The sequence below is a fragment of the Salmo salar genome, chromosome 19, assembly GCF_965601325.2.
Source record: "Salmo salar chromosome 19, fSalSal1, whole genome shotgun sequence".
NCBI lineage: Eukaryota > Metazoa > Chordata > Actinopteri > Salmoniformes > Salmonidae > Salmo > Salmo salar.
In genome coordinates this window covers 75,909,753-75,922,272 of record NC_138309.1, presented here as the reverse complement: position 1 = coordinate 75,922,272, position 12,520 = coordinate 75,909,753, and the positions used below count along the sequence as shown (strand labels likewise).

General features: G+C 42.2%; 1 protein-coding gene across 3 annotated transcripts in view; it reads right to left on the bottom strand.

Moving 5' to 3' along the window:
• The window catches only part of LOC106579554 (ras-responsive element-binding protein 1), a 79,337-nt gene extending 74,769 nt beyond the window's left edge, over positions 1-4,568 (bottom strand). For all 3 annotated transcript variants that reach the window (XM_045702700.2, XM_045702698.2, XM_045702699.2), the window contains exon 1: positions 3,907-4,568. Coding sequence is in view for 2 of the 3 variants with exons in the window: in XM_045702698.2 (XP_045558654.2) it covers positions 3,907-3,946 (40 nt within the window). In the remaining variant the exon portion in view is untranslated. The remainder of the gene's footprint in view (positions 1-3,906) is intronic.
• Between the last annotated feature and the right edge of the window lie 7,952 nt (positions 4,569-12,520).

Genomic DNA, 12,520 nt, shown 5'->3' with positions numbered 1-12,520 from the left:
GTAGCCTAAATGAAATGTGTGCATTCTAATTTTTAAACAAGGAGTCAATGCTTAGTAACAGCTGCATAATCAAAGAGGAAAATGTAACTAAGCTACCCCCCCCCAAAAAAAATATACAAAATAAACATGTTATGAATTACTTCAATTTGCCATGTAGCATTTAGGAGTAACATACATTTGAGGTTGTGAGTCCTGAGCAAGGAAGGTTCGGGAGGAGGAGGGGTGAGGTGACACAGCGAGGCCGAACCCCAAGCTTGGATTCCATTTTGGAAACCATCTTCCTCAGGTTCCCTCTTTCCTCCCTCCTCTTACATCTACAAGTAGAGTCCCTATGTCCCCTCCACGCCCCGCCGGCCGCGGGATGGAACCTAATCTTATCTAAAAAAGGCGGGTTAAAAATAGCCCTGGGAGCCAAAAGGGAGCCAAAGGGCCAGCCCATCTGTACCCTTGGGGAAACCACAACCCATCTCCATCAGGAAGAGAGGTAAGAAGAAGTGTCTTCAGTGTGTTCTGGGTGGTTCGCCCCATACATCCCCCTCCTATTCCATTGATTTAGCCTCAGTGAACAACAACCGGTTTACAGCTAAATGAGAGGCGAGAAAGACGAGGGGGAGCCAGTGAGGACCTAATACCAATGCCCTGCATTGTTGAAGGGACTTGCCTGTCGGCTTGCCATCAGGGGACACTGTGTTTAAGTCGGTGTCTTTAGAGGATGGATGGGGTCTTATTAGGCTAAATGGCAGGCTAATGAGAGCATAAGGGACCCAAGGAGGTTGAAGGCTCTTAATTACTTCCCTCAGCATCCTCATCTGGCCCAAACCTCAATGGGAGGAACGTTGATCAACTGACTTTTCATCAAAGAACATTTAAGATTAAATTATTCTCCTTTTAGTTCATCCAAACTCCTAACAACTTGTGTTCTCATTTTAGTGATGCTACAGAATGCCCCGTTTCACATCTGGACATAATCAAATGTTTAGTTGAAGGCTTAATCATTCCCTTGAGTAGCATATTTGTTTCAATTATTTTACCAGCCCATATATAATGACATTGTTATTATTAAAACCATTTAGGCCTAAGACAAAACAAACAAACAACAATCATTACATTAAAGACATTAAAGACATAGGCTTGGCTATGTTTTCACTATCACATCGAATTGCAGAGACGAAACAACACAAGATGGCAGGAAGTCAAACAATCGCCATTTCTAACTAGGAGAGTAAGACAGAGAGTAAGATCTTACTTGAGTAAGATCCAAGTACAACCAACAACTTAAACCAGAAATATCCATTTAGACTTCTGAGGTGTGTAACTAGGCTACAACTGGTCCACATCATATTAAATTAAACATCATTTTTGCACTCAGAGCATCCCACATCAAGAATTGAAAACTCTTCAAAGTGACTTCCTTGGATAAACTGAGACCCATAGCTAGTCTATTTTGTCAACACACTAGAGTCATGAGTACCAATAATGCAGTGGATTTGGAGACCTTGTGGAGGGTGGAGAGCTGAGGACATACAAAGGGACATCCTCTTCTAAAGTGTGGTTCCATGTTGATCAACTATCTCGAGGCTCAGAATTCAATAGAAAATAGCTGGTCAAATTAAATTGTTCATCATTTATTTATTCAACCACATCATTAGTATAATGTCCTCCAAACGGAGCATGATCATTTGAGGGATGATTACATTATTATTTTAAAAAAAACTCAACTGTCTTCTTGGCAGTGCAAGAGCATCTTCCTTTTATCCAGTCTACTATTTCATATGCATGCCCTCACTTTACTATGACTGCAGGGCCTAAACCAGGACAGGCTCATCATCATCTCATCATCATATGCATGCCCTCACTTTACTATGACTGCAGGGCCTAAACCAGGACAGGCTCATCATCATCTCATCATCATATGCATGCCCTCACTTTACTATGACTGCAGGGCCTAAACCAGGACAGGCTCATCATCATATGCATGCCCTCACTTTACTATGACTGCAGGGCCTAAACCAGGACAGGCTCATCATCATATGCATGCCCTCACTTTACTATGACTGCAGGGCCTAAACCAGGACAGGCTCATCATCATATGCATGCCCTCACTTTACTATGACTGCAGGGCCTAAACCAGGACAGGCTCATCATCATCTCATCATCATATGCATGCCCTCACTTTACTATGACTGCAGGGCCTAAACCAGGACAGGCTCATCATCATCTCATCATCATATGCATGCCCTCACTTTACTATGACTGCAGGGCCTAAACCAGGACAGGCTCATCATCATCTCATCATCATATGCATGCCCTCACTTTACTGCAGGGCCTAAACCAGGACAGGCTCATCATCATCTTTCTGTACCGCAGAAAAACTACTTTTTAAAAACAAATGTTATGTCTCTTGTTTATATTAAGCCCCCCTCAATACATGATACACTTTAAGAAATAAAGTCAATTGATGCATCCTGCTTACCCCACCCCACCACCCTCACATCACCATCGTCCATTTAACCTTTCAGTAGCCTATTTCTTCATCTCAAACTCACCTAACATCTTTGTTAGAGAGTACTGAATTGGATGGTGAATTTCCCTACAGCGAAATGACTGCGTTTGATCCGGCTGTCGCCGTAGGCCTACTCGTCTACAGTGTAGAATTTCGTAATGGAATGCGAACTGCTCATCCGGATCGGCACTCTCCTCCCTGTCTCCTTCCAAGTGGTCAGAGAGCTCGAGAGAAGAGGAACATCGACCAGCAAGCTCCAAAACCGTGTTGCTTCTATTTTCAACCACCGACAAAATAGTCGACAGTGCAAATAATCAACAGGTCATCTCTCCATCACCAGACAACATGGTGTAAACAAAACAACAATGTAGACACAAAGTTACACTTTTACCCAATGCTGTTCTATGCGCACAGCAGTCGACGAGACCAAAGGGACGAAGGAAAAAAAGAAGAAAAAAATGCCTAGCAACCATTATCTAACCAGGTCGCGCTACGTTGCAGTTCCCCAAGAGAGTGAAACGCATCAATTCATCACTTTTGAGCGTCTAAAAGAGCTAAAAAATAAAATACCCATGAATGATCCCAAATAAACATTGTACACATCAACCATGCATGTTGCATCATTCTCGTTGTAGATGATGCTAAATAGATGTTCATAAAGTCGATTATAATAATTAAAGAGTGTAAAAAAAAAAAGGTGAGAAATACTGATAGAGGTGTTTATTCTCGTAATGATGAATGAGGAAAACGATAGACTAGTAGGATAACACGCTTCGTGATGAGTAGGAAGAACTGCTTCGGTTTATTTAATAAATAATTAAGGATAGAATCGTGTCGAATCATTGAATTGTAACATTTTAACATACAGACTACTGTTGAAAAACAAATAAGTTTCGTAAACGTCTCGGCAAGGTCAAAATGTAGCTAGCTATACCGACACATGGCCACCAAGCTGTAGCTAGGCTTCGATCAAAGTGCACTGAAGATATGGATGCTCGAGTGCAGCAACAGGCGGCTAGTTAGCTAGCAGACTTTGAACCTCCTCGAGCCCCCATCATTAAAAACACTTTACCGAGGGGGGAAGTCAGAACTCCAACAATTGCTGTTGATTTGAAGAGGGAATGAGTAGCTAACTAAACCTCGCTGGTTCAAAATAATAATATAAGGAAGAGACATTCCACCGCTCAGGCGTTCTAAACGTGGATGAGCATCAGGTCCTTAGCGAAAGTAGGAAGCAAATGGGAGTTGCGAAAACTATCCTATCCACATCTCTTTTCAAACTTTAACAACTTTATGTCACAACAACAGTAAACTTCGCCAAACACTCAATTAACATCGCATATCGACTAAAGAAGACAAATAAGGCAGACTTAAGAGAATAAGCCGAGGAGCTAGGTACTTACGTTCGACTTTGTTGGGGTTGGGCTGCTTGCGCCGAGACATACTGATGATGGTGAATGGTGATGATGGGCTAAGAAAAAAAAAGAAGCTGCAAAGTTGTTCCGGAGAGGAATCAAAATGGCGTTACTGAGGATGTGCAAAGTTAGACAACTTTGTTCCCCCCTCTTTCTTCCAAATTCCTAAAGAGGAAGAAAGAGTTGAGAGACGAGAGGAAAACACTTATTTCGCTTTCCTCTCTGGCCGTCCCCAAAGCGCTGCTCTCTCCTCTCCCCTAAACCTGATAAGTAAGACGCATCACGTGTTGCTCCTGCTAGTCTCCAAGGGGACGTGTTACTGAGGCTGCTGCCACTAGACTTGAGCCAGTAAGCATCTCTACAGGAGGGGTCTCAAAAGAGCAAAACGTTTTATCGAGCGGCGTGGTACCGATGACTGCGTGGTACCCTCAACATAAAACTCTGAGAGAGGAAGTGCACGCGGAGGAAACTCTAGCCCTTTAAAGTTCTAGAACTTGGTTGTTGATCTACATTTACACACCTATCATTTAAAAATGAGTGTGATTGATTAAATTATGTTTAAGTAGATACAGGACGCAGTGATGGATTCACAAGCAACCAATATTTAACTAGTTTCAATAGTTGCATTTAGTTTCAACTGGTGCCTGCGTACTCCCACATTCCTCCAAGCCCTCATCTCTGGATACAGACCCCTCCCCGCGCCTATGCTCATCAACCACTGGCCGAGAAGCATTTCCCTCCCCTCTATGCAACTCAGCTGGTAGGAGCCTGCGCAGCCCTGATTCACACTGTCTGGGCCACATTGAGATGGAATCAGATATTTGGCTACATTACTAGTATTTCCAGTATTTCCAACTTTTATAGCATTTTGCGTAATTATTATATCTAAGTTAGTCTAGACAAAATACTTTCATTAAAGACAAATGCACTGAAGAGTAAATGACATAATTTGGTGGGTGTGACTTGATAAGGACAACAATGGAGTTGGAAAGAGCACAAACAGATCTGGGACCAGGCTAAGACGATAGGCCTAGCCCAAAGAGAGATTAGTCATTGTGACTTCCTTCTGTTGATTAGATCCAACCTAAACTTAATTTGATTAGCAGTGTCATGCGTGACAATCACCACCATGTTTGGTCACACCACCATATTTACGCCCCAACTCTCCTCCATAATTGCCAAACAAAAAGTGACGCTTTAGGAACGTTAATAAGGATGCTACGTGTTGACATCACATTATTCTCAGAGACACTTTGCAATTTGATCTGAATATTGATCACTAAACATTCTAGTAAAGCTAAACTCTCTAGGCTTTGCATCCAGGTATGCCCAATAAACCCAACTGAATGGAAAATACGGGCACCAAATGAAATAAGGAAATTAGATGGTGCTTATATTTCCTATAAGGCATATAGCTAGATCTACACTATGGCATGGGACATGGACTCATCTCAGTCGACCACTTTTGAGGTCTTAAAACATCTAGCATACCTCTGATTTTGGGAGTGAGAGCTTATTTGTATATCTAAAATCACAGAAGATACCTAACATATTTCACAAGGCTAAGTAAAAGAAAGATGGTCATTGGGGAGCTGTCGATTTTAGGCTAAAATATTTATGTTACACATAATGTGCATCAATTTTGGTTTATAAAAAAATATGCTGACCTGAGTGTTTAACACACACGCACGCACGCACGCACACACACACACACACACACACACACACACACATCTGCAGTGCCATTCACTTACCTGAAGGAACTACTCACAGTATCAGCCTCATGAGCCTGAGATGAATAGTATTTACATTACACCACTAATCCAATCAATTGTTTTCTTTCAAATTCAAATCAAACTATTGACAAACAATTAGCACATTTAGTTTCAAGTTGCTGGGCATGCTTGCCTGATTCACAAACATGTTGGCTTTCCCCTAGTGTGATATCACTCTTTGTTATCAAGTGCTTGCATGCAAAAAAAAAAACATTTATACATCTAGGCTGCGCAAACGTTATGGTCTTCCATTAAAACACTCAAATGGGCATTTTAATTAAAAAGAAACCCAATTTCATCACTTTAACTTTCAAGAGACTGTAGCCTACATGGTGGTCAAAAAAGTAGTTTGTGTGCGCGCATATTTTAGTTGGCAAAAGTGGCAGGGTGCCCATAGAGATCCTAATAAATGACCGATTCTGAGTGTGCCTTTCTGCTGTCACAAAACACAGCAAAATGAGTGTGATCTTATTTATTGAACGTAACCAAGGCTTCAACCCCGTTGCTAAGGAACAACCATCCCTACTTCGACAACAACAAAAGGGTGGATTCCATCGTGTGTGAGGCGGCCACAGCATCGCACATTCTGTAAAACAAGTTCCAGACGGGTCTGAGCCGCCCGCGAGCGTATATCTGCAAAAGAGACGAACAAGTTGATAACACTCGACGCATATGGGTCACCATGTTTGAACTTGAAGAACCAGGCTATTTAACGCTGGCCTACAAACTATAATTACACTGTATTTGACTATACACCTGTTGGTTGTTTGGGGGATGACAAGTACATGCTGCACTTACTCAATTGGCTGTGAACTGTCTGCCAGTTTCTTTTTTCCACCTATAGGGCCTATTTAACAGTTTACAACTTTTTAGTATTTTTTTTACACATTGTAGATGTGTTCAAGAAATGTACTTTGTGCTTAAAGAAAGTGTATGAATTACAGTAATTAGAGTTGTTAAACTAAGATGTTGCCCTGGCTGGCTCCAGCATGTGCTTGGAAGAAAAGTGCATAGATAAGGAAGGACAGGGGGAGTGGTGAAAAACCGGTTTCAGTTGGTGACAGAACAGATGACTTGTAGGTAACAGTTGTTTTCATTGCAGCCTGCATGGCACTGAAGCTGCACAGAGAGTAGGGCAAATTGTAAATGCTCTCTTTATAACTTGCAGATTCGGATACTGTGTTCCAAGGCGCAATATGCACAAACAAATGGTGTGCAAGCACTTGTTTGTGGCAGTTTGATTACACATAAATCACAATTTGGTTATGTCTATAATATCCCTGAGCCCAGAGAGAACGGTTACTGATTGAAGTGCATAGTCTACCTTAGTGGCAATTCATAAAAGAGCTTGGATGGAAGACATGGAAATTATACCCAGGAAAGGTGAAGAGAATAACAACAATTATAAGGGGCCACAAGTGCAAGAATGTCCTCTCCCTCTAACATCTCTTGTTAGGATTTTGTAGAAATGACAGGTCGTGCAATAGAGCTTGACTCACTCTTCCATGGAAGTCTCTTTGCCAACAGATGTTCTTTCAAAAACATTTCAAGAACTCTGATTTAATCCCATTGATTGAATTACATCCACTACTCTACCCTGCACCTTAGACTGCTGCCCTATGTACAGTACATAGTCATTGAACAATGGAAACTTTAATCATGTTTACATACTGTTTTACTACTTTATATGTACAGTGCCTTGGGAAAGTATTCAGACCTCTTGACTTTTTCCACATTTTTTTAGGTTACAGCCTTATTCTAAAATTGATTAAATGTTTGTTTTCTTCCATCATCAGTCTACACACAATACCCCATAATGACAAAGCAAAAATAGGTTTTTAGAATTTTTTACTACAAAAAAAATACTGAAATATAAATTTACATAAGTACTTTGTTGAAGAACCTTTGGCAGTGAATACAGCCTAGAGTCTTCTTGGGTATGACTCCACAAGCTTGGCACACCTGTATTTGGTGAGTTTCTCCCATTCTTCTCTGCAGATCCTCTCAAGCTCTGTCAGGTGGAATGGGGAGCGTTGCTGCACATCTATTTTCAGGTCTCTCCAGTGATGTTTGATAACGTTTAAGTCTGGGCTCTGGCTGGGCCACTCAAGGACATTCAGAGACTTGTCCCAAAGCCATTCCTGCGTTGTCTTGGCTGTGTGCTTAGGGTCGTTGTCCTGTTGGAAGGTGAATGTTCTCCCCAGTCTGATGTCCTTAGAGCTCCGGAGCAGGTTTTCATCAAGGATCTCTCTGTACTTTGCTCCATTCATCTTTGCCTCGATCCTGACTAGTCTCCCAATCCCTGCCGCTGAAAAACATCCCCACAGCATGATTCTTCCATCACCATGCTTCATCGTAGGGATGGTGCCAGATTTCCTCCAGATGTGACGCTTGGCATTCAGGCCAAAGAGTTCAATCTTGGTTTCATCCATTGGTGTAAAATACTTAAGTAAAAATACTTTAAAGTAGTACTTAAGTCGTTTTTTTGGGTATCTGTACTTTACTTTACTATTTATATTTTTGACAACTTTTACTTTTACTTCACTACATTCCTGAAGCAAATTATGTACTTTTACTCCATACATTTTCCCTGACACCCAAAGGTACTCGTCACATTTTGAATACTTAGCAGGACAGGAAAATGGTCTAATTCACACACTTATCAAGAGAACATCCCTGGTCATCCCTACTGCCTCTGATCTGGCGGAGTCACTAAACACATGCTTCGTACAGTAAATGGTGTCTGAGTGTTGGAGCGTGCCCCTGGCTATCCGTAAATGAATAAAACAACAAAATGTGGCCGTTTGCTTTACTTAATATAAGGAATTTGAAATGATTTATACTTTTACTTTTGATACTTAAGTATATTTTAGCGATGACATTTACCTTTGATACTTAAGTATATTTAAAACCAAATACTTTTAGACTTTTACTCAAGTAGTTTTTTACTGGGTGACTTTCACTTTTACTTGAGTCATTTTCTATTAAGGTATCTTTACTTTTACTCAAGTATGACAATTGGGTACTTTTTCCACCACTGGTTTCATCAGACCAGAGAATCATCTTGTTTCTCATGGTATGAGAGTCTTTAGGTGCCTTTTGGCAAACTCCAAACAGACTGTCATGTGTCTTTTACTGAGGAGTGGCATCCGTCTGGCCACTCTACCATAAAGGCCTGATTGGTGGAATGCTGCAGAGATGGTTATCCTTCTGCAATGTGCTCCCATCTCCACAGATGAACTCTAGATGTCTGTCAGAGGGACCACCGGGTTCTTGGTCACCTCCCTGATTAAGGCCCATCTCCCCCGATTGCTCAGTTTGGCAGGGCGGCCGGCTCTAAGAAGAGTCTTGGTGGTTTCAAACTTCTTCCATTTAAAAATGATAGAGGCCAATGTATTCTTGGGGACCTTCAATGCTGCAGAAATGTTTTGATACCCTTCCCCAGATCTGTGCCTCGACATAATCCTGTCTCGGAGCTCTACGGATAATTGCTTCGACCTCATGGCTTGGTTTTTGCTCTGACATGCACTGTCAACTGTGGGATCTTATATAGACAGGTGTGTCCCTTTCCAAATCATGTCCAATCAATTGAATTTACCACAGGTGGACTCCAATCAAGTTGTAGAAACATCTCAAAGTGTCAAGAGGTCTGAATACCTTCCGAAGGCACTGTACATAGTGTATTCTAGCCATGGCTCATCCTCTATAACTACTGATGTACACACTTTTTCTATTCATATACTGTCCATACTGTCTATACACACCTTCACATAAATATACACTGCTCAAAAAAATAAAGGGAACACTAAAATAACACATCCTAGATTTGAATGAATGAATACATCTTATTAAATACTTTTTTCTTTACATAGTTGAATGTGCTGACAACAAAATCACACAAAAATAATCAATGGAAATCCAATTTATCAACCCATGGAGGTCTGGATTTGGAGTCACACTCAAAATTAAAGTGGAAAACCACACTACAGGCTGATCCAACTTTGATGTAATGTCCTTAAAACAAGTCAAAATGAGGCTCAGTAGTGTGTGTGGCCTCCACGTGCCTGTATGACCTCCCTACAACGCCTGGGCATGCTCCTGATGAGGTGGCGGATGGTCTCCTGAGGGATCTCCTCCCAGACCTGGACTAAAGCATTCGCTAACTCCTGGACAGTCTGTGGTGCAATGTGGCGTTGGTGGATGGAGCGAGACATGATGTCCCAGATGTGCTCAATTGGATTCAGCCCTGGGGAAAGGGTGGGCCAGTCCATAGCATCAATGCCTTCCTCTTGTAGGAACTGCTGACACACTCCAGCCACATGAGGTCTAGCATTGTCTTGCATTAGGAGGAACCCAGGGCCAACCGCACCAGCATATGGTCTCACAAGGGGTCTGAGGATCTCATCTCGGTACCTAATGGCAGTCAGGCTACCTTTGGTGAGCACATGGAGGGCTGTGCGGCCCACCCAAAGAAATGCCACCCCACACCATGACTGACCCACCGCCAAACCGGTCATGCTGGAGGATGTTGCAGGCAGCAGAACGTTCTCCACGGCGTCTCCAGACTCTGTCACATCTGTCACGTGCTCAGTGTGAACCTGCTTTCATCTGTGAAGAGCACAGGGCGTCAGTGGCGAATTTGCTAATCTTGGTGTTCTCTGGCAAATGCCAAATGTCCTGCACGGTGTTGGGCTGTAAGCACAACCCCCACCTGTGGACGTCGGGCCCTCATACCACCCTCATGGAGTCTGTTTCTGACCGTTTGAGCAGACACATGCACATTTGTGGCCTGCTGGAGGTCATTTTGCAGGGCTCTGGCAGTGCTCCTCCTGCTCCTCCTTGCACAAAGGCGGAGGTAGCGGTCCTGCTGCTGGGTTGTTGCCCTCCTACGGCCTCCTCCACGTCTCCTGATGTACTGACCTGTCTCCTGGTAGCGCCTCCATGCTCTAGACACTACGCTGACAGACACAGCAAACCTTCTTGCCACAGCTCGCATTGATGTGCCATCCTGGATGAGCTGCATTACCTGAGCCACTTGTGTGGGTTGTAGACTCCGTCTCATGCTACCACTAAAGTGAAAGCACCGCCAGCATTCAAAAGTGACCAAAACATCAGCCAGGAATTATAGGAACTGAGAAGTGGTCTGTGGTCACCACCTGCAGAACCACTCCTTTATTGGGGGTGTCTTGCTAATTGCCTATAGTTTCCACCTGTTGTCTATTCCATTTGCACAACAGCATGTGAAATGTATTGTCAATCAGTGTTGCTTCCTAAGTGGACAGTTTGATTTCACAGAAGTGTGATTGACTTGGAGTTACATTGTGTTGTTTAAGTGTTCCCTTTATTTTTTTTGAGCAGTGTATATTTACTTATATTCTGGTCTCTGATATGTATTTATATTCCGGACTCTGACATGTATTTATATTCCGGACTCTGACATGTATTTATATTTCGGACTCAGACATTTATTTATATTCCGGACTCTGACATGTATTTATATTCCGTCTCTTACATTTATTTATATTCCGGACTCTGACATGTATTTATATTCTGGACTCTGACATGTATTTATATTCCGTCTCTTACATTTATTTATATTCCGGACTCTGACATGTATTTATATTCTGGACTCAGACATGTATTTATATTCTGGACTCAGACATGTATTTATATTCCGAACTCTGAAATTTATTTATGTTCCGGACTCTGATATTTATTTATATTCCGGACTCTGATATTGCTCGTTCTGATATGTCTTAATTTCTTGTTATTTCGTTCTTCTTCTTTCTTAAAAATGTTGTTTTTTACATTCGGATTATGTGTCTATTGTTTTGTATTGCTAGATATTGCTGCACTGTTGGAGCTAGAATCATAAGCATTTCACTGCACCTGCGATAACATCTGCAAAGCTGTGAACACGACCAATAAACTTTGATTTGATTTGATCCATGAATAGAAGTATTCTAATATAATCTAACTAACCAGGAACTAGGTGACAATGTCATTTTTATGTTTCTTGTCAGCTTGGTTCCTACTGGTTGAAGAGGTTTACAGTCCTTTGTTGACCCCAAATCACCACAATATCCTTTTGAAGACCCTGTCACCTGGGCTGTGTTCATTGGGCACCTTAACGTATGTAAACGGAGTGAAACAGGGAGGGACCACCTAGACTTGTCTCTCTTCTCTCTTTTCTCTCTTCTCTTGGAGGACCTGAGCCCTAGGACCATGCCTCAGGACAACCTGTCCTGATTACTCCTTGCAGTCCCCAGTCCACCTGCTGTCCCCAGTCCACCCCAGTCCACCTGCTGCTGCTCCAGTTTCAACTGTTCTGCCTGTGGCTATGGAACCCTGACCTGTTCACCGGATATGCTACCTTGTCCCGGACCTGCTGTTTTTGACGCTCTCTCTCTTCCGCACCTGCTGTCTCTAACTCTGAAATATCAGCTATGAAAAGCCAACTGACATTTACTCCTGAGGTGCTGACCTGTTGCACCTTCTGCAACCAAGGTGATTATTATTATTATTAACATCTATGAATGTTTGAACATCTTAGCCATGTACTGTTATAATCTCCACCCAGCACACCCCTCAGAGCCTGGCTCCTCTCTAGGTTTCTGCCTTTCTAGGGAGTTTTTCCTAGCCAGTACATCTGCATTGCTTGCTGTTTGAGGTTTTAGGCTGGGTTTCTGTATAGCACTTTGTGACATTGGCTGATGTAAAAAGGGCTTTATAAATTCATTTGATTGATTGATTGACTTGTCCAATGAGAAACACTCATTTTGCTTTTCATTTCTGTTTTCAAATATTTTCCGTTGCGTGTCCTAATG